The sequence below is a fragment of the Choloepus didactylus genome, chromosome 9, assembly GCF_015220235.1.
Source record: "Choloepus didactylus isolate mChoDid1 chromosome 9, mChoDid1.pri, whole genome shotgun sequence".
Lineage (NCBI taxonomy): Eukaryota > Metazoa > Chordata > Mammalia > Pilosa > Megalonychidae > Choloepus > Choloepus didactylus.
In genome coordinates this window covers 87,368,255-87,390,797 of record NC_051315.1, presented here as the reverse complement: position 1 = coordinate 87,390,797, position 22,543 = coordinate 87,368,255, and the positions used below count along the sequence as shown (strand labels likewise).

Here is a 22,543-nt window from a genome sequence, read left to right as displayed (position 1 = left end):
TTGACACTTTATATAGAAATACTTTAGGTCTGCCCAACAACAATAAAAAAAAGAAAACCCTAGTATCTGTTACTGCAATTTTTTCCTGCAAATAATTAACATAATGCTGACTATCCAAGTCAGCCCCTCATTTGATCACTTGCCTTATGTAACATTGACGTTTTTGTTTCTGATTCCCTTTTTTAAGATCATAATGACTATAAAATTACTCTCTCCATAAAGGTATTCTATCCTAAGACTTCACTTGCAGTTTTGGTTCCTATTTGATTACATTAGCTCAATCTTCCAAGATCAGTTTTGATGTCCAAAGTGGAAGTAACGTCGGTCCTGCGCTGGAATTTCTTGGCAATTGCACCTGACTTGCAGTAAGAATTTGACAAGGGCCAACAGCATAATTTACTGTAATTTTTAAACCATGACATAATGTGTAATTGATTTTTTTCATAATAGATCTATTTGCAAAAGAATTTTTGCAGTTTAACAATTTCTGTCTCCAGAGTCTCCATAATTGAATCTCTTTAATCTTGAGTGTAAGTGGCGTCAGAGTTAATTTTTATAGTGCCTATATTGATATTAATGGAATTCATTATAGCATGTCCCACATCCTTTTAAGCATCTCAAATTATACAACAATAGTATGTGTGCTGGGCTGTTTTTCTTTTAAGCGATGAACTCTTAAAGAATCGTGTTTCTTTTGAGTCCTGAAAGATTTTCATACAGTCCATTGTTCTTTTTCCTCTTCCCTATCAATAACTGTGCCCTTGAAAGCTGATTCATTTGGGTTTACTAGTCTGAAGTTCCTCAGACTGGAGCACCACAACTTTATTCTCCCACCCCTACATAGAATTGCACTGCATTGCCCTGCCCTCAGCCATCTCCTTCCTGGAGATCTTATTCCTTCACGTGATAAACAACACCTTTCAAATAGCAGGAAGCATTAGCCCTCGGTTGATCCTGGATGCTGCCCAGGTGTTTCACTGGTTACATTTGACCTTTCTGTAGGAAATAATGGTTCTCAACTTTGACTGCACATTGGAGCCATCTGGAGAGCTTTAAGAAAACAGTGACACTTAGGGCTCACCCCCAGAAATTCTGATGTAATGGATCTTGGGTGTGACCTGAACATTTGCGATTTTTAAAGGCTTCCCACATGAATCTAATGTGCAGTCAAGATTTAGACCTGCTGCTTGGGAGTCTTTTCTGCATCCCAGATCTTTAAGTTCAAGTTTGTTTTCTTTATGACGTTGTTTTTTGCCCTATGGGTAAAAGATTCGTAACTATAAATCCGACTTCTGGACAGATTGTGGATAAATAGCTAATATGTAAAAATCCATTCCTAAAATCCCAACACAATTTCCCATGTCTTTAATATTCACCTCTGTGCAGGTAACAGTAACAGCTGACACTCATAAGGCTCTTCTTATGTGACAGGGACTGCACTAACCTGTTGCACATGCTAACTTATTTAATTCACAGGTGTGAACCTAATTTCTCACCCTGAGCGCCAGTGCTGTATTTTCAAGTGCCCGGAAAGCATATCCACCTGGCCAGCATCACCATCTCAATATGTATAAAACTTCACATGCCCCTGCCCACCAGCATCATTTCCCAAACTTGCTTTTAGCATCAGACTAATCTGACTCAAGTGTCAAATCTGGCCTTCACTGGCATATGACTTGGACAGGAAACCACATCTCCAGTTTCCATAGTTGCAAAGTGGTGATGATGGTAACAGTAATAATACCCACTTCATAGGTTTGTTGCAAGGACATCCCAAGTTCTTCTGTGTGTAGTGCACCATCCCTAACCCATAGGACATGCTTAACAAGGGCAGCTATTGTTATTGTTAAAAATTTAATATTATCATTAGTTGCCTGTTCCTCGTGGTGAATTATCTACTGTGTTACCAACTCTTACTTCACATTGTGTCTCTGTCAGTCACCATTCTCACCAGCCAGCCTAGTTCCTCATCCCCTTGGGCCTAGATTGCTGCAACAGCTCCAAGCTGGGACTCCTCCCTCCAGTCTCCTTTTCTCTGTCCCACCTTTAATCCATTCAGCACACTACGAAAATAATTTCTTAATTAATGTACAACATTTATCTTACTCTCTTGCTCAAGAACCTGTAAAGGCTTCCTAATGCCCGATGCATCATACACAAATGCCTCAGCTAGGTTTTTTAATTCTCCTCATAATTTGGCTCCAACTTTTGTGACCAACTTTATTCCCCACTTGCTCCCCAGCACTCCTCCTGCACTCGTGCTGTCCCCTCGCCAGTGCTCATTTCCCCCCCCCATGCATAGAATATAGCTGGCTCCAATAAAAACCTCCTCCCTAAAGTCTTTTCCATTTTGATCTCTACTTACGCTCGTTTACTGCTACTTTGATATAACATTGATCTCAAACACAAGTACCTACAAAGGGCCAGGAAGGGGGTTGTCTTCACCCAGTGGCTGTGGCACAGAGGAGAGAGCAAGTGCCCATCTAGAGGAGTCAGCTGTCCACTCTAGCCCTGGGAAATTCAGGCCAGTTGTTCCCAGATTTCCCAAATATTTTTCAAAATAAAATGTGGACTTTTTTAAATTTGAAATTTCCTTATTTTTTAAATTTTGGCAATTAATTTAAAATCTCTTAAAAATATTGTGGGAGCAAACAAAATAGACCCTTAGAGCTGAATACAGCTCCAGGGCTATAGGTTTACCCCCTCTGCTTTATAATTTCTATACCACCTACTTTAGGACCTAATTATTCTAATTATTCTCTAATTATACAACCAAGATATCTACTCCAGGAACACCACCTTATCCATTTGGGCATCTGTTGCTGAATCTAACACGGTATTAGCAATAAATAGTAATCACTTAGTAGATGATTTGTTCAAGAAACATTTAATGAATTTAAATTATGTGTAACACACAAGATTTCATGGTTTTATTTTCTGGTTTCTTTCATCATACTGGGAAATGTTTAGTGGAAATATCCTGTGTTTTTGTCATGGCTCTGGGTCTGATTTCCATATTCACCAGCAGCTTTGTTGCCCAGCTTGCTGATTGGTCACTTTGTGAAACAAAGTCAGATTTTTCTATGGAAAGAGGAACAAACTAGATCGCTTTTACATTTTATTAATGATAGCTGCCACTGGAAAGCGTAATAAAACATCTTCGGATAATCTTCGGAAAATCACAGTACTTGGCACCTATTAAACATGCAATAAATATTACTATTATTATTTACTATGCTAACCAGGAGACATGTGCCTTCTTAATTGTTTTGATATAAAGATTACTTTACCTTGCAATATGAAATATATGTAATTATGTGTCTAAATTCATTCTTATGTTATAGAGCATTACTAAAACATTTGGGGGTGTTTGGTTTTTTTTCCTGAGGAATATAGAATGAATTATGGAAAGAAACTCACTATACCTCTCTTGCTTTATATACCACGTACTTTCATATTGTAACTTCCCTTCTAATTGCCATGATATCATCTCAGCAGCAAGCAAAGATATTCCACCCTTAACAGTTATCAGTAGACATGAGTAACTGTTTGACACATATTCATTTGGACTGAAAAAGGGAACATATTTGAATAATACATGAGCATCACTGTCACTACTCAAACAGGATTGTTATTCTCAACCAAAATGCTGCAAAGAAGGTATCTCTTAAGATCCTGCTTAAGGTCCGTTATATCCTTCAACTTGGAGATGTCAACACTGCAGAGGCTATAAGTATTGCTTCCTTTCACTTGTTAACCGTCTCTGACCTGCACTGATGTTTTTTCATGGTGATGTGTTAAGCAGAAGGACATTACAAAATCCAGACCATCCTCTTTTTGTGGTTTGCTGTAGGTACTCAGCGTGCCAATGCCCGAGCTCCAGCCCCTTACAAGCGAGATTTTGAAGCCAAACTAAGGAACTTTTACAGAAAGCTAGAAACTAAAGGATATGGACAAGGCCCAGGGAAATTAAAGTAAGTCAAAGTAATATAAACCACGTGATTTATAGATGATGAAAGGATGACAGACAATTGAGAATTTAGGGAATTGATTGTGATTTTGGATAACAAACCTTTGTTTTGGTTGACATAATTATTTTAGCATCTGTGTATTACAGGCTCATATAAAACATAGTTCTAGAATTAAGTATGATTAAGTTTAAGGTTTTAAAACAAATAATAAGACTACCACTTTCCATGTAATGATTTAGGCAAATAAGAAACTGGTTTGTTTTTTCTCCTAAAAAGTACCTCTTTCTTGACTTACAGTATGTTCTTTAAATGTGTATCTGTTACTATCAGAATATCTTACGTTGCATTTTACTGTCTCCTGAGCTGACCCAGATGTAAGACTAATGCTCAGCTCTATTTCTTTCTATCTCATGAATGTTGTTTCTGCAATTCTTCCCTCACCTCCCTTTAAATTGGAAACTGGAACACATCATTTGGCCCAGAATTATTTCCATTCCCTGCTCGTTCTAACTCTCCCATCATCCCCACATCCATTCCTGTCCCACGTCCTCACCAGAATGTCACTCTGCCACCTAAGAAAGGACAGAGGAGGGAGGTTGTGCTCTGCAACTCTGCCATAAACCCAGGTGCCTGAGAGAGGTGCAAAAGCTGCCAACAATCCACAGCTCACTGCCTCACCTGGGAGGGCTCGCTGGATTGAAGTCACAGGTTCCACCTGTGCCGCCCTCAAAAACCGTCAACTGCGCAAACACCGCACCTCTCTGAGCCTTACCCTCACTCTTCACTAACGAAGGTCTTGTTGATCAAATATTCATGTGTTCAGCCTCCCTACCTTCTCCCTCTCCATTTGCATAAAGGGCAAATTGATACCTGTTTAAGGATGACTTTAATAGTGTCCATCACAAGTGGATTAATTGGCTGCCAGCATCATTCTTTGGTATCTGTCACTTGGGGAATCTCAAGACTCAATTTAAAAATTAAACTAAGCACAATTGTAAACTCGTCTGCTTTGGAGGACACAGAATTTTTTTTTCCTCCTTGGTCTCACAGTCATCTCTCTGGACATTTAGTAATTAAGTTCCTTTTATAGGGGCATTCGGGCTTCAAACATTACCTCATAGGGTTGTTCTTCCTTTACTAAACAAAAGTTTCATTTGTGTTGTTTTATAAGCATTTTCTTCTGGGATAAATTGTTTTGCACATTCAGAAAGGATTCTTGAGTTGTTATTCCGGGTCATAAGTGGGTTTTACTGTTTACCAATTATTCTCTTATGCAACTTTGTCTAATGCTGCAAAGAGTTAAAGATGGGTGTTTTTATTGTAGGTAGCAACAATATTAAGTAACACCACTTCTGGCCTAATTAATTGTGGTAAATGAAATTAAATGGCAAGTGCCAAACACAAGAAAGATAAAGATTAGGAAATAATATGTATTTTTCAAATTGTCTCTTTCTGTACAGGTTAATTATCAGAAGAGATCACTTATTAGAAGATGCATTTAATCAGATTATGGGCTACTCCAGAAAAGACCTGCAGAGAAATAAGCTGTACGTCACCTTTGTTGGGGAGGAAGGGTGAGTAGAACAGAGAAGTGGCCTGTGGAGCACAGGCTGCGTGCGACTGGGGCGGATGTCTCAGCACGATGCTGCGGTGGCCTGAAACCTGAAATCGTGCTGGCAGGAAGTGGCATTTTCATATGCTTAAAGCTTTTGACTTTTTTTCTTTTTAAGGCTTCCTTTGGTTTTTAAATCATTTGACATAGAAATTCGTTGTTAAAACCTGATACTTACAGATCACTTAGGGGAACAGGAAGTTGGTTTGGTGTTTTCTCTCTGCATCCCATATCCTCTTAAAGGGAAAAAGTGGGGCTTTGAAGCAAAAAAAGAAGAGTTGCATTTTTAACGTCTGTCATCTTGTTATCTGTACTGGAGTGTTAAGTAGAAGATGCTTCACCTGTTATATAAGCTGAGTTTCAGAAACACAAATTAGAATCCTGCAGTTTTCCCCGAAAGCCTCTGCCACCTTGTTCCTTATTGCACTGCCCCATTTTCTCTTCCTTTGGGTGGGCAGCATACCTACCATCAACAAACATACCTGACTTTCCATGACTCTTCCATGAGTGTGCTCGTATAGATGAAGGTGAAGAAATAAGGAAGTGAAGGCTCCTGCGCTGTTACCTGTTGCATCTAGTAGATGTGAGTCCTTACATATCACCTTAGAATATAACAACTCTCATCCCTCCCATACCTCTTCCTCTTTTTCTCATTTCAGGGCTAGGTGTCAAATCTCAGAACCTTCTTTGTAACCCAGCTGTCATTAGAGTGAATTTTAAAATGTCACATGATTGTCTGAACTCTGGTTGTCTTCTCCTCGACTCAGTTGATTGGGATCATTTTAAGACTAGCCCTCTCAGTTGTGCTCAGGAATAAAGTGAATTAGATTATGGAATAATAGTGGTAATATTGCAACAAATACCATCATTCAGTAGGCAGTTGATGAAATGGAAGCTCCAAAGGATAAAATAACTTGTTTATGCTAACGCCGCTAGATACTAGCAGAGCCAGGATTCAGACTCAAAACTTTGATCTTTTAGCCAGTACTCACAGACAGGCACTGGGAAGCAGGTACGATTCCAAAACTCTGGTCTACCTGGCTGTTCTTCCTACCCCTTGATCTTTTCACTGTTCCAGCTAATGACTGATAACCTCTACTCTTGTCACATACACTGTCGTAGAGTCTCCCAGCTTTGACTAGATTAAAATAAAATCATATACGGGACATACTATAATATGACAAAGTTTAGGTAGAAGCTTGCCTGAGACTTGAGCCTTTCATTGCTGACATGCAAAAACTGGCCCCTAGTTTTGTTAGTTGGCTTAAAGATGCAAGTGCACAATTAAAAATGAAGGGAAATGCTTTTAACCTTGTCACAGGTATGCATGGGATTCCAACTATTTCCTTACATAGCAAGTCTGGTTTGGATGAGAATACTTTTCCTCCCCCAGAAAGACAGCTGCCTGCCTTCATGATTGGACCACAGTTCACTGAGATCTTGGTGAAGTAGGCAAGAGTCTTTGGAAGCCACTGTACTTAACCTTGAATAGAGCAGATGCAGCCTCTCTACAATCTGGACTGGTGACATTGGTTCCTAGGTACAAGCCCAGTCTGATTGGGGCTTGAACATCCGTATTTGATTGCCACTGGTGTCCAAATGCTTCCTGTTTCCATCACTTAGCTCCTAACATAACCAAGAAGGAAAACAAGAGTGAGGATATTTTGCAGTGTGACTTTAATCACCAGTGGAAAATCTCTTAGACCTGGCCCCTCTGCATATGGTTTACTGAAGCAGGAGTAGGGCCAGATAATTTCAGGACTCATAGCTTTATCCTGTCAATAGTACATGATTATTAGATATAGACTCTTGCTCTTAAGGCACTGAGAATAAAATATACTGTATTGAAACTTTAAAGTAGTTCTCTTGCTGAAAAATTAGAAACCTGGAAACAACATAAAAGTAAAGAGTTGTTTTATCCTTTGCCACCTTCCCAATACATTGTCTTTATCATACTAAAATAAAAGATCATGACTCTTTTTTTGGGTTATATTATATTATACTATAAACCAAAAGTAAAAAGCTCCCTAAATTTTTCTGTTGAACTAAAAAAAATGGAGCTCAAAATGTATCTTCTTGTGAGATCGTCATATCTAAGCTCTAATAATTAAAGTTATTTAAAAACATATACCTATTGCCCAGGTCTTGGTTTCTAATACCATTCTTCAATAAAACAAACTAGGGCTCTTTGGAGAAATGGTTGATTCTAGGACTTTGTATATTTATACTGATATAAATAAGTGGTTGGATAAATAAATAAATAAAGGGTGGAGGATAGATGAATCTCCCATGCAGAAGAGTTCTAAATAATGCATCCTAACCCTCCACTGTTTGAGTGTGGACTGTATATAGTGACTTCCTTCCAAAGAGTACAATGGGGAAAGGCGGAAAGGGAGTCAATTTACAAACGTGGCAGACACTACCTCAGTCAGGTTATCAAGGTCAGCAGCAACAGTGAAGTGTCATGTTGATTGTGATGTGATGAAAATGGCACTTTACCCTCCTGCTCTTCCTCCTCAAAACCTATAACCCCCATCTAATCAAGAGAAAAACATCAGATAAATCCCAGTTGAGGGGCATTCTACCAAGTACTTCACCACTATTCCTCAAAACTGTCAAGGTCATCAAAAGTAACAAGAATGTGGGAAAGTCACAACAAAGAGGAGCCTAAAGAGACATGACAGCTAAATGTAATGTGGTGGCCTGGATGGGGTCCTGGAACAGAAAAGGGACGTTAGGTAAAACTTAAGGAAATCCAAATAAAGTATTTGTTTTAGTTAATAATAATGTATCAATATTGGTTAGTAAATTGCAACAAATGTACTATACTAATGTAAAATGTTAATAATAGGGGAAACAGTTTTTGAGGCGGGGCAAGATGGCAGACTGGTGAGCTGTATGTTTTAGTTACTCCTCCAGGAAAGTAGGTAAAAAGCCAGGAACTGCGTGGACTGGACACCACAGAGCAATCTGTCTTTGGGCATACTTCATACAACACTCATGAAAACGTGGAACTGCTGAGATCAGCGAAATCTGTAAGTTTTTGCGGCCAGGGGACCCGCGCCCCTCCCTGCCAGGCTCAGTCCCGGGGGAGGAGGGGCTGTCAGCTCCAGGAAGGAGAAGGGAGAATTGCAGTGGCTGCTCTTACCGGAAACTCATTCTACTGATTCAAACTCCAACCATAGATAGACTGAGGCCAGACACCAGAGACTCTGAGAGCAGCCAGCCCAGCAGAGAGGAGACAGGCATAGAAAAAAAACAACACGAAAAACTCCAAAATAAAAGCAGAGGATTTTTGGAGTTCTGGTGAACACAGAAAGGGGAAGGGCGGAGATCAGGCCTTGAGGCGCATATGCAAATCCCGAAGCAAGGCTGATCTCTCTGCCCTGGGCACCTTTCCTTAATGGCCCTGGTTGCTTTGTCTATTAGCATTTCAATAACCCATTAGATCTCTGAGGAGGGCCGTTTTTTTTTTTTTTTTTTTTTTTTTTTTTTTTTAAATCCTTTTTGCTTTTTCTAAAACAATTACTCTAAGAAGCTCAATACAGAAAGCTTCAAAGAATTGAAATTTGGGCACGTCAAGTCAAGAGCAGAACTAAGAGAGCTCTGAAACAAAAGGCAATAATCCAGTGGCTGAGAAAATTCACTAAACAACACAACTTCCCAAGAAAAGGGGGGTGTCCGCTCACAGCCACCATCCTGGTGGACAGGAAACACTCCTGCCCATCGCCAGCCCCATAGCCCAGAGCTGCCCCAGACAACCCAGTGTGACGGAAGTGCTTCAAATAACAGGCACACACCACAAAACTGGGCGTGGACATTAGCCTTCCCTGCAACCTCAGCTGAATGTCCCAGAGCTGGGAAGGGGGAGCAGTGTGAATTAACAGAGCCCCATTCAGCCATCATTTGAGCAGACTGGGAGCCTCCCAACACAGCCCAGCAGCCCAGAACTGCCCTGGGGGGACGGCACTCACCTGCGACATAGCACAGTCATCCCTCAACAGAGGACCCGGGGTGCACAGCCTGGAAGAGGGGCCCACTTGCAAGTCTCAGGAGCCATACGCCAATACCAAAGACTTGTGGGTCAGTGGCAGAGACAAACTGTGGCAGGACTGAACTGAAGGATTAGACTATTGCAGTAGCTTTAAAACTCTAGGATCATCAGGGAGATTTGATTGTTAGGGCCACCCCCCCTCCCCGACTGCCCAGAAACACGCCCCACATACAGGGCAGGCAACACCAACTACACACGCAAGCTTGGGACACCAATTGGGCCCCACAAGACTCACTCCCCCACTCACCAAAAAGGCTAAGCAGGGGAGATCTGGCTTGTGGAGAACAGGTGGCTCGTGGACGCCACCTGCTGGTTAGTTAGAGAAAGTGTACTCCACGAAGCTGTAGATCTGATAAATTAGAGATAAGGACTTCAACTGGTCTACAAACCCTAAAAGAACCCTATCAAGGTCAGCAAATGCCACGAGGCCAAAAACAACAGAAAATTATAAAGCATATGAAAAAACCAGACGATATGGATAACCCAAGCCCAAGCACCCAAATCAAAAGACCAGAAGAGACACACCTAGAGCAGCTACTCAAAGAACTAAAGATGAACAATGAGACCATAGTACGGGATATGAAGGAAATCAAGAAGACCCTAGAAGAGCATAAAGAAGACATTGCAAGACTAAATAAAAAAATGGATGATCTTATGGAAATTAAAGAAACTGTTGACCAAATTAAAAAGATTCTGGACACTCATAGTACAAGACTAGAGGAAGTTGAACAACGAATCAGTGACCTGGAAGATGACAGAATGGAAAATGAAAACATAAAAGAAAGAATGGGGAAAAAAATTGAAAAACTCGAAATGGACCTCAGGGATATGATAGATAATATGAAACGTCCGAATATAAGACTCATTGGTGTCCCAGAAGGGGAAGAAAAGGGTAAAGGTCTAGGAAGAGTATTCAAAGAAATTGTTGGGGAAAACTTCCCAAATTTTCTAAACAACATAAATACACAAATCATAAATGCTCAGCGAACTCCAAATAGAATAAATCCAAAAAAACCCACTCCGAGACATATACTGATCACACTGTCAAACATAGAAGAGAAGGAGCAAGTTCTGAAAGCAGCAAGAGAAAAGCAATTCACCACATACAAAGGAAACAGCATAAGACTAAGTAGTGACTACTCAGCAGCCACCATGGAGGCGAGAAGGCAGTGGCACGATATATTTAAAATTCTGAGTGAGAGGAATTTCCAGCCAAGAATACTTTATCCAGCAAAGCTCTCCTTCAAATTTGAGGGAGAGCTTAAATTTTTCACAGACAAAGAAATGCTGAGAGAATTTGCTAACAAGAGACCTGCCCTACTGGAGATACTAAAGGGAGCCCTACAGACAGAGAAACAAAGACAGGACAGAGAGACTTGGAGAAAGGTTCAGTACTAAAGAGATTCGGTATGGGTACAATAAAGGATATTAATAGAGAGAGGGAAAAATATGGCAAACATAATCCAAAGGATAAGATGGCCGATTCAAGAAATGCCTTCACGGTTTTAACGTTGAATGTAAATGGATTAAACTCCCCAATTAAAAGATATAGATTCGCAGAATGGATCAAAAAAAATGAACCATCAATATGTTGCATACAAGAGACTCATCTTAGACACAGGGACACAAAGAAACTGAAAGTGAAAGGATGGAAAAAAATATTTCATGCAAGCTACAGCCAAAAGAAAGCAGGTGTAGCAATATTAATCTCAGATAAAATAGACTTCAAATGCAGGGATGTTTTGAGAGACAAAGAAGGCCACTACATACTAATAAAAGGGGCAATTCAGCAAGAAGAAATAACAATCGTAAATGTCTATGCACCCAATCAAGGTGCCACAAAATACATGAGAGAAACATTGGCAAAACTAAAGGAAGCAATTGATGTTTCCACAATAATTGTGGGAGACTTCAACACATCACTCTCTCCTATAGATAGATCAACCAGACAGAAGACCAATAAGGAAATTGAAAACCTAAACAATCTGATAAATGAATTAGATTTAACAGACATCTACAGGACATTACATCCCAAATCAACAGGATACACATACTTTTCTAGTGCTCACGGAACTTTCTCCAGAATAGATCATATGCTGGGACATAAAACAAGCCTCAATAAATTTAAAAAGATTGAAATTATTCAAAGCACATTCTCTGACCACAATGGAATACAATTAGAAGCCAATAACCATCAGAGACTTAGAAAATTCACAAATACCTGGAGGTTAAACAACACACTCCTAAACAATCAGTGGGTTAAAGAAGAAATAGCAAGAGAAATTGCTAAATATATAGAGACGAATGAAAATGAGAACACAACATACCAAAACCTATGGGATGCAGCAAAAGCAGTGCTAAGGGGGAAATTTATAGCACTAAACGCATATATTAAAAAGGAAGAAAGAGCCAAAATCAAAGAACTAATGGATCAACTGAAGAAGCTAGAAAATGAACAGCAAACCAATCCTAAACCAAGTAGAAGAAAAGAAATAACAAGGATTAAAGCAGAAATAAATGACATAGAGAACAAAAAAACAATAGAAAGGATAAATATCACCAAAAGTTGGTTCTTTGAGAAGATCAACAAGATTGACAAGCCCCTAGCTAGACTGACAAAATCAAAAAGAGAGAAGACCCATATAAACAAAATAATGAATGAAAAAGGTGACATAACTGCAGATCCTGAAGAAATTAAAAAAATTATAAGAGGATATTATGAACAACTGTATGGCAACAAACTGGATAATGTAGAAGAAATGGACAATTTCCTGGAAACATATGAACAACCTAGACTGACCAGAGAAGAAATAGAAGACCTCAACCAACCCATCACAAGCAAAGAGATCCAATCAGTCATCAAAAATCTTCCCACAAATAAATGCCCAGGGCCAGATGGCTTCACAGGGGAATTCTACCAAACTTTCCAGAAAGAACTGACACCAATCTTACTCAAACTCTTTCAAAACATTGAAAAAAATGGAACACTACCTAACTCATTTTATGAAGCTAACATCAATCTAATACCAAAACCAGGCAAAGATGCTACAAAAAAGGAAAACTACCGGCCAATCTCCCTAATGAATATAGATGCAAAAATCCTCAACAAAATACTTGCAAATCGAATCCAAAGACACATTAAAAAAATCATACACCATGACCAAGTGGGGTTCATTCCAGGCATGCAAGGATGGTTCAACATAAGAAAAACAATCAATGTATTACAACACATTAAAAACTCGAAAGGGAAAAATCAATTGATCATCTCAATAGATGCTGAAAAAGCATTTGACAAAATCCAACGTCCCTTTTTGATAAAAACACTTCAAAAGGTAGGAATTGAAGGAAACTTCCTCAACATGATAAAGAGCATATATGAAAAACCCACAGCCAGCATAGTACTCAATGGTGAGAGACTGAAAGCCTTCCCTCTAAGATCAGGAACAAGACAAGGATGCCCGCTGTCACCACTGTTATTCAACATTGTGCTGGAAGTGCTAGCCAGGGCAATCTGGCAAGACAAAGAAATAAAAGGCATCCAAATTGGAAAAGAAGAAGTAAAACTGTCATTGTTTGCAGATGATATGATCTTATATCTAGAAAACCCTGAGAAATCAACGATACACCTACTAGAGCTAATAAACAAATTTAGCAAAGTAGCGGGATACAAGATTAATGCACATAAGTCAGTAATGTTTCTATATGCTAGAAATGAACAAACTGAAGAGACACTCAAGAAAAAGATACCATTTTCAATAGCAACTAAAAAAATCAAGTACCTAGGAATAAACTTAACCAAAGATGTAAAAGACCTATACAAAGAAAACTACATAACTCTACTAAAAGAAATAGAAGGGGACCTTAAAAGATGGAAAAATATTCCATGTTCATGGATAGGAAGGCTAAATGTCATTAAGATGTCAATTCTACCCAAACTCATCTACAGATTCAATGCAATCCCAATCAAAATTCCAACAACCTACTTTGCAGACTTGGAAAAGCTAGTTATCAAATTTATTTGGAAAGGGAAGATGCCTCGAATTGCTAAAGACACTTTAAAAAAGAAAAACGAAGTGGGAGGACTTACACTCCCTGACTTTGAAGCTTATTATAAAGCCACAGTTGCCAAAACAGCATGGTACTGGCACAAAGATAGACATATAGATCAATGGAATCGAATTGAGAATTCAGAGATAGACCCTCAGATCTATGGCCGACTGATCTTTGATAAGGCCCCCAAAGTCACCGAACTGAGCCATAATGGTCTTTTCAACAATTGGGGCTGGGAGAGTTGGATATCCATATCCAAAAGAATGAAAGAGGACCCCTACCTCACCCCCTACACAAAAATTAACTCAAAATGGACCAAAGATCTCAATATAAAAGAAAGTACCATTAAACTCCTAGAAGATAATGTAGGAAAACATCTTCAAGACCTTGTATTAGGAGGCCACTTCCTAGACTTTACACCCAAAGCACAAGCAACAAAAGAGAAAATAGATAAATGGGAACTCCTCAAGCTTAGAAGTTTCTGCACCTCAAAGGAATTTCTCAAAAAGGTAAAGAGGCAGCCAACTCAATGGGAAAACATTTTTGGAAACCATGTATCTGACAAAAGACTGATATCTTGCATATACAAAGAAATCCTACAACTCAATGACAATAGTACAGACAGCCCAATTATAAAATGGGCAAAAGATATGAAAAGACAGTTCTCTGAAGAGGAAATACAAATGGCCAAGAAACACATGAAAAAATGTTCAGCTTCACTAGCTATTAGAGAGATGCAAATTAAGACCACAATGAGATACCATCTAACACCGGTTAGAATGGCTGCCATTAAACAAACAGGAAACTACAAATGCTGGAGGGGATGTGGAGAAATTGGAACTCTTATTCATTGTTGGTGGGACTGTATAATGGTTCAGCCACTCTGGAAGTCAGTCTGGCAGCTCCTTAGAAAACTAGAGATAGAGCTACCATTCGATCCAGCGATTGCACTTCTCGGGATATACCCGGAAGATCGGAAAGCAGTGACACGAACAGATATCTGCACGCCAATGTTCATAGCAGCATTATTCACAATTGCCAAGAGATGGAAACAACCCAAATGTCCATCAACAGATGAGTGGATAAATAAAATGTGGTATATACACATGATGGAATACTACGCGGCAGTAAGAAGGAACGATCTGGTGAAACATATGACAACATGGATGAACCTTGAAGACATAATGCTGAGCGAAATAAGCCAGGCACAAAAAGAGAAATATTATATGCTACCACTAATGTGAACTTTGAAAAATGTAAAACAAATGGTTTATAATGTAGAATGTAGGGGAACTAGCAGTAGAGAGCAATTAAGGAAGGGGGAACAATAATCCAAGAAGAACAGATAAGCTATTTAACGTTCTGGGGATGCCCAGAAATGACTATGGTCTGTTAATTTCTGATGGATGTAGTAGGAACAAGTTCACTGAAATGTTGCTATAGTATGTAACTTTCTTGGGGTAAAGTAGGAACATGTTGGAAGTTAAGCAGTTATCTTAGGTTAGTTGTCTTTTTCTTACTCCCTTGCTATGGTCTCTTTGAAATGTTCTTTTATTGTATGTTTGTTTTCTTTTTAACTTTTTTTTTCATACAGTTGATTTGAAAAAAGAAGGGAAAGTTAAAAAAAAAAAAAAAAAGAAAAAAGACAAACAAGGAAAAAAAAAAAAAAAAAAAAAACGATGTAGTGCCCCCTTGAGGAGCCTGTGGAGAATGCAGGGGTATTCGCCTACCCCACCTCCATGGTTGCTAACATGACCACAGACATAGGGGACTGGTGGTTTGATGGGTTGAGCCCTCTACCATAAGTTTTACCCTTGGGAAGACGGTTGCTGCAAAGGAGAGGCTAGGCCTCCCTGTATTTGTGCCTAAGAGTCTCCTCCTGAATGCCTCTTTGTTGCTCAGATGTGGCCCTCTCTCTCTGGCTAAGCCAACTTGAAAGGTGAAATCACTGCCCTCCCCCCTACGTGGGATCAGACACCCAGGGAAGTGAATCTCCCTGGCAACGTGGAATATGACTCCCGGGGAGGAATGTAGACCCGACATCGTGGGATGGAGAACATCTTCTTGACCAAAAGGGGGATGTGAAAGGAAATGAAATAAGCTTCAGTGGCAGAGAGATTCCAAAATGAGCCGAGAGATCACTCTGGTGGGCACTCTTACGCACACTTTAGACAACCTTTTTTAGGTTCTAAAGAATTGGGGTAGCTGGTGGTGGATACCTGAAACTATTAAACTACAACCCAGAACCCATGAATCTCGAAGACAGTTGTATAAAAATGTAGCTTATGAGGGGTGACAGTGGGATTGGGAATGCCATAAGGACCAAACTCCACTTTGTCTAGTTTATGGATCGATGTGTAGAAAAGTAGGGGAAGCAAACAAACAGACAAAGGTACCTAGTGTTCTTTTTTACTTCAATTGCTCTTTTTCACTCTAATTATTATTATTGTTATTTTTGTGTGTGTGCTAATGAAGGTGTCAGGGATTGATTTAGGTGATGAATGTACAACTATGTAATGGTACTGTAAACAATCGAAAGTACAATTTGTTTTGTATGACTGCGTGGTATGTGAATATATCTCAATAAAATGATGATTAAAAAAAAAAAATAATAGGGGAAACAGTGGGATGAGAACTCTCTGTACCATCTTTGCAGCTTTTCTGCAAAAAAAAAATTTTAATTCTAAAATTAAAAATTTATTTTGAAAAACATATAGTCATGATTTGGGAAGTCTTAGAAAATGTTTCTTATTTCATTGTTGTCTGATAAGTGACTGCCACCAAGGTGATTTTTGGTATATATATTCCTCCGGTCAGTAGAGTAATAACTATATCATGTGTAAAATAAAATAGGGTTAACTCTGTGGAAAGTCCAAATTAGTATGGATATTAGTATATGTAGAGTATTATTTTGTGCTGCTAATGTCAACCTTATGTTATCTATGAAGGAACAATACTTTGCAATTCTTATTGGTACCATCTCTCCGGTTACATTATTACACTGTCACAACCAGGATCTTTATTTTCACTATATTGTGCAAGGCATAAAGAGAAGAGGATCTATTTTTAAGAATAATGCATCTTCCTGCCCTCCAAAAAGTTGTGAATTCAGATTGACAGAGAGATTCAGCTCTGGTTCAAGCAGAGATTGTTGCTGAATAAGAAGAGTTGAGTCAAGAACAATGAAGGGGAAATGTATAGTCAGAAATTTACAGGATGAAGACAATTTCCACTGTAGGTGGAAATAATTCCAGATACTGGACATGCCTATATTCAATTAACAAGTACAAAAATATTCCTAGAGCCTATTACTGCAGATGTTTTACTTGACAATTACTCATTATTTCTCACTAAAATAATGCTTCATGTAATGCTTGGCTCTTTACAAAAAAGTAACCAGTTACCAAGCAAACTATTGTGATTTAATTTAGTCAGAGCTAAGGGTTTTGCTCTAGTTGTTAAAATTTCCATGCAACCTAATTTGGTTATCTGTTCTTGCAGAATGAGGATGGGGACGGTCAGCAGTGGTGGTGTAGCTGGGAACTGAGTCATGAGAGAATGTGGCGGGAAATTGCACACTGTGGTTGTCTGTTCCTATGACACTTCTGCCTAGCAGTTGCTCCTTTAGGGAGGGGACCAATAAGTACCATATATTCTCCAGCATATTATTTTCTTTGGAATTAAAAGTCCTAGTAACTAAAGCTTATGTAGTGTCAAGTCAGCCAGATAGACTTTTGTATTCTGATAACTTCTTAGTACCTAAAATAGTAATGAAATAATCTCCCGGATAAAGAGAGGATGTTTACCCTGTGATTGCTCCACCCCTTTTTTCTCGATGGCCAACCATATCAAAGACACCTTTCTTTAAGAAAGAATGAGTTCATTATGTACTGGTGCTTGATATGACATCAGACATCTGTCTTGGAAAGCCACACTTACACTAGGGAGAGGATATATGCAAACAGTTTTAATTTGAGGATTTAAAAACAGATGAGCTTTTTCTGTAGTATTTCTTCTGAGACAAGCAGATGAAAGCAAGAAGAGGGGATTAAATCTGAAAGTTTCATTCCATCCCTTTTTCATAAAATAACCAGCAGTTCTTATTTATGGCTGGTCAGATCATTACTAGAAATTGTTTGAGGTCCAGAACTTGGCCATTTATTCCTCAGAATTCTATAAAGCTTCATGTTAAACTTTATGGTGCTGCTTGTTTTCTTCCAGAAAAAGACTTTTGCAGTATAACCTAGATATGCTAAAGAAGGATGCTTCTATATCTAGGTTTGGGCTTCGTGTCGCCAGGTAAAAACTTGTTTATATTAGTTGCCCACAAAATCTCTGACTCACTCACCAGGCCTTCCTCAATGGCTCAAGAACTAATGCCTTGCTCTATAAATATCTAAGGGTGAATCAGAGGGTGCATAGCACATATATGCCTGAACCAACTTGTAAGAGAGCTAAGCTTTCTGACTTGAAGAAAATCTGTAGGAAATGATGACTTCCCAGTGCCATCGTCGTCTTTCACTTTATAGCCTATTTCTTTGGAATACTTATTTTTCAGTAATTCTTAGTTGAAAATAAAGAACAAGAGAATAAAGTTCATTGTTTTATCAAACATTGGGTGCCTACTTTTAGCTTGGGTGGGGCATCAGCCCAGCAACGCGATGGTGTTAAAAATGCTTTATCAGCACCTCATGGGGCTCAAAACTACATGGCCACCCTGAAGACATCTGCGCTTATTCAGAAATGGCCTCAGATGCAGCTGTTGTGTGGCTACACACCCGTTGTCCAGAGTTTCTGTATTTCCTGCCAAGTCTTTAGCTGCTAAACCAACCTAACTGGCAAAACAGGAATGTAACAAACGATCCCTGTGATATGAGTCATATTAACTATTTATATGGAAGAGGTTACTGAGACATTAGAGGAAGCACATGCACTGAGTGCTTTTCCATGAGGTGTCTTATTGAATTAGGTAGATATATATAAATGACAAACCTGCTTTCAGATGTACAGTTCTAAATTTTGGATTATAATCAAATTAAAGTTCAAAGAGTTTGTTTTGGCCTTAGGATGACACCATCAGTGCTTCTAAAGTTTAAAAAACAGCAGGTAAAAACCTAACCAGTTGAGGAAGATACAGTTCCTCTGCTGGGGAAGGGAGGCAGTGAACATTAGTCTTATCTTTAGCCAGATTCAGCTATTGTCATACAAAAGAAACCAATTGATGAACTCCATCTTTGTTATTTTAACCAAAGTTACTAGTTGAGTTGTCCTTTAGGGATCGGCATAACCTATTAATGTCATTGAATCAATATGCTACCTGGAAGCAGACTTGTGCAAATTTATTCCCTCTGCTAGATGCCAAGTAACAATGTAAATCATGTCCATTTCCTTTAAAGAGTAATGGAGAGCTCAACTCACTGATCCAACAATGTGTATTGAGCCCCATACAGTATATCAGACTAGGATCTTGGGATACAAAAAGGAGTAAGATGGAGTCCTCAGCATGGTACCTGTGTATACGGGAAGCAGCACCTAACCTGATAATTGTAATACACTCCAGTAAGGGCAGGATCATGCTGTTTCCTTGAAGATATCTTCATTAAAGAAGAGGATTTATAGTAAACCAAGTATTTTAATAAGAAGCATTTTCCTCCTACTTTCTTTCTTCTGTAGTAGGAGTTGGCAAGCTTTTCCTGTCAAGACTGGATAGTAAATATTTTAGACTCTGCAGGCCAGTTCATCTGTCACAACTACTCAACTCTACCATTGTAGCACAAAAGCAGCCGTAGATGCTAAGTTGAGAGAGAGAGAGAGAGAGAGAGAGAGAGAGAGAGAGAGAGAGAGAGAGCGCTTTTCCTGATAAAACTTTATTTACCAAACTAGGAGTTGGACTGCAGGCTTTCATTTGCTGATTTGATTTGACCTACAGACCTTAGTTTGATGACCCCTGCCCTAAAATCTGTATATTTTTTTAGTCTTTTTTTGAGCTTTTATTTCCTGAAGGGTGGACTGTAAAGAGTAGCAAGCATTCTACTCAGGGTCAGGAATCAAAGTCTAGTCCTCCACTGGAGATTTCACTTGGTGAAGTCAGAGAATTTCCTTCAGCCTCAGTGTTCTCTATAAAATGAGGGGACTGAACAAAATGACTTCCCACTGGCATTCTCCGGAAAGACACAGGGGGTCCACTGATGAAATTTGCCATTGATAGGAACTTTGGAGAGCTGTGTTGCACCCAGAAGGATCTGGGTAATCTAGAGTCATGAATTGACTTTTACACAATGAAATTTAGTAGGGTAAAGTGTAAAGTCTACTATGTCAGTTTTGAAAAAAATAGAGCTACAAAGAGACAGGATGGGAGAGTCCTGCGTTAAGGCTGCATGGGTGAAAGGTTTGGGACCTTAGCTGATAACTAGCTCATAATGAGTCAACAAAGTAAAGTGGCTGCCCAAAAGGCAGGGTAATTTTAAGCTGCGTTAGTGGAAAAAAGCATCCAGGAAGAGACACGAGAGTCCTTTCTAAACTGTGCTGATTGTCATGGTCAGTCTTATTTGCCACACCTTAAGTTAGCTTTGATACCCTGGAGAGTGTCCAGAGCAGTGAGGAAATTCAAAACCCTGCCCAAGTGTCCATGTCCACAAGCGGGGAAGGAGCAGAAGGAGGCAGAGACCAGGGATGGGATACTGCTAAACTTAAAATTCCTATAGAAAAATGTCTTAAAATGTTTATATCATTAGCTTCTAGATTAGTACCCCAAACATAATCAGCACTCAAGTACTTGCTCTAAATATGTGAAGACTGTCCGAGTGGAAGAGGCATTCTTGTTCTTGGTGACATCAGAGGCTAGAACTAGGTCAATGGGAGGAAGCCACAGGAGCTGTCCTCGCGTCAGCCTGAGGACGGGCAGCCTGTGCATCCTTGGACGAGGCAAGAATGCTGCGTTGGGAGTCCCCGGGATAACTCGAGGAGAGTCCACACGATCCTGGTGGCTACCTGTTAGCCATTTTATGTTCAGCTGCCCTGGAGGGCAGTTCCGTCATATCTCCTTAAGGCTCCTTTGGCCCTGATATTCTGCTGTGCTTGCATTTTTTCACACACATTGGTTTCCTGCCAGTCTACACACATGTCTCCCAGTGCACAGTGTGGATTTGGGGACCAGTGGTGATGTGTGAGGTACTACAAAGTAATCTTAGGTCCTGTGAAGTCTAACACGTGTTTAAATGTTGATAGTTATGTATTTCTTTTAACATGCATTAGAAAAAAATCAAGCTAGCACCTTGGCTTTATACTTATTGTGTAAGACAAAGCTGCCCTGAAAAAGTGAGTAAATTTAAAGTTGATTTAATGAAAAATATTAAGTAAATAATAGTACAGCCATATTCAGATATGGCAAAAATTGGGAAAGTATCATGTGAATAGTTGAAGTCTGTTCTGTGTAAATATACAAATCTATTAAACCTACAAGCAAGATATTTAAAAGCCATTTTAGTTTTTTTTGCTGGTATCCCACCTTCCTCTTCTCCCACTAATGGGATACATCTAGTCTTTTCTCGATCTCACAATCCCATCACTAGACAAGACTCAGATGATTTCTTTTTCATAAAGAAAATGCAATAATCTCTGAAGAGGAAACACAAGAGGAGAAAAAATAGAGCTAGCAAAATTAGTCTTCCGCAGTCCTACCACCCCAACTTATCAATTGCTTTCATTCTGCCTTCAGCATTCCTTCCAGTCTCTGAACCCTGTGTGTATATTTCCCATCAAAGGGTAGAGGCACTTACATTCTTCTAGGCTTGCATTTTTTCACACACATAGTTTCATTTTAAGTTTAGCATATCAAATCACTTTATTGCAAACTCTTTACTGCATTTTTTGCTCTCAGCATTGTTGGCCACTTGTCATTCCTCAAACCTATCACAATCTTTTCTTATACTTCACTTTGACCCCAATTTCTTTGCAAGTAACATGGGATTTATACTGCAGTTCAGGTATACTAGAGTTTCAGACTCTGCTCCAAATATATTCCTTAGGAATCTAGAGACCCCCTCACTGTTCTTGTCTTTAATTTTCCTTGGTGTTTTTAGTTTTGACTTGAATCCTATCATTTCATTTTTTTTGCCTTTGATCTCCCCAGAGTGGCTTGTCTATGTGATATCTTCCCTCTGACTCATTGAAGTCTTTCTTCCCCCATTTAAAAATGTTTCAGCAATTCCTGAGGATTCCATATCCCATGGATGGAGGGAGCTGATTCCCTTTTGGACAGTCCCGATACGTAGCAATTAGACTTTAATGAGTGTTCTGTAGAAGGCTGAACTCTGTAAAAAATGTGCACAAGATATAGAAAAAAAATAACTGGTGGTTCTTTTTGTGGATTTTTTAAAGGCTGGATTACAGCGGACCTTCCAGAGAGTTTTTCTTCCTGGTATCCAGAGAACTCTTTAACCCATATTATGGCTTATTTGAATATTCAGCCAATGACACATACACAGTGCAAATAAGTCCCATGTCTGCTTTTGTAGACAATCACCATGAATGGTAAGTTGGTGTGTTTTTTTCATTACATTTCTTAGTTGGCTTTCTGTGATGGTATTAGTTTTTATGTGAATCCACATTTTTAAAACATTTTCTTTTTCAAAATCATATTTTCAGGCAAATAGCTCATTTGACTCTTGTTCAAGCTAAAAATAGATTGTGTTCCATAAGATTAAATTTAAGAGAGTTGTGTAGAATTTAGAAGTTTTTTCCATAGAAACAAAGTTATCAGTGATACTAGGTTTCCAGAGAGACCCCTGAATCCCTGTCTGTACCTTCAGGCATCTGTGAGCTCTGGGATGGGCTGGGAATGACCTTGAGGTCAGG

The 22,543-nt window shown here is 39.1% G+C and overlaps 1 protein-coding gene across 6 annotated transcripts in view; it reads left to right on the top strand.

Moving 5' to 3' along the window:
* Positions 1-22,543, top strand: part of HECW2 (HECT, C2 and WW domain containing E3 ubiquitin protein ligase 2) — a 377,612-nt gene that overhangs the window by 327,838 nt on the left and 27,231 nt on the right. For all 6 annotated transcript variants that reach the window (XM_037848573.1, XM_037848571.1, XM_037848572.1 and 3 more), the window contains 3 exons: positions 3,854-3,974; positions 5,432-5,545; positions 22,067-22,219. In XM_037848573.1, coding sequence (XP_037704501.1) covers positions 3,854-3,974; positions 5,432-5,545; positions 22,067-22,219 — 388 coding nt within the window. The remainder of the gene's footprint in view (positions 1-3,853; positions 3,975-5,431; positions 5,546-22,066; positions 22,220-22,543) is intronic.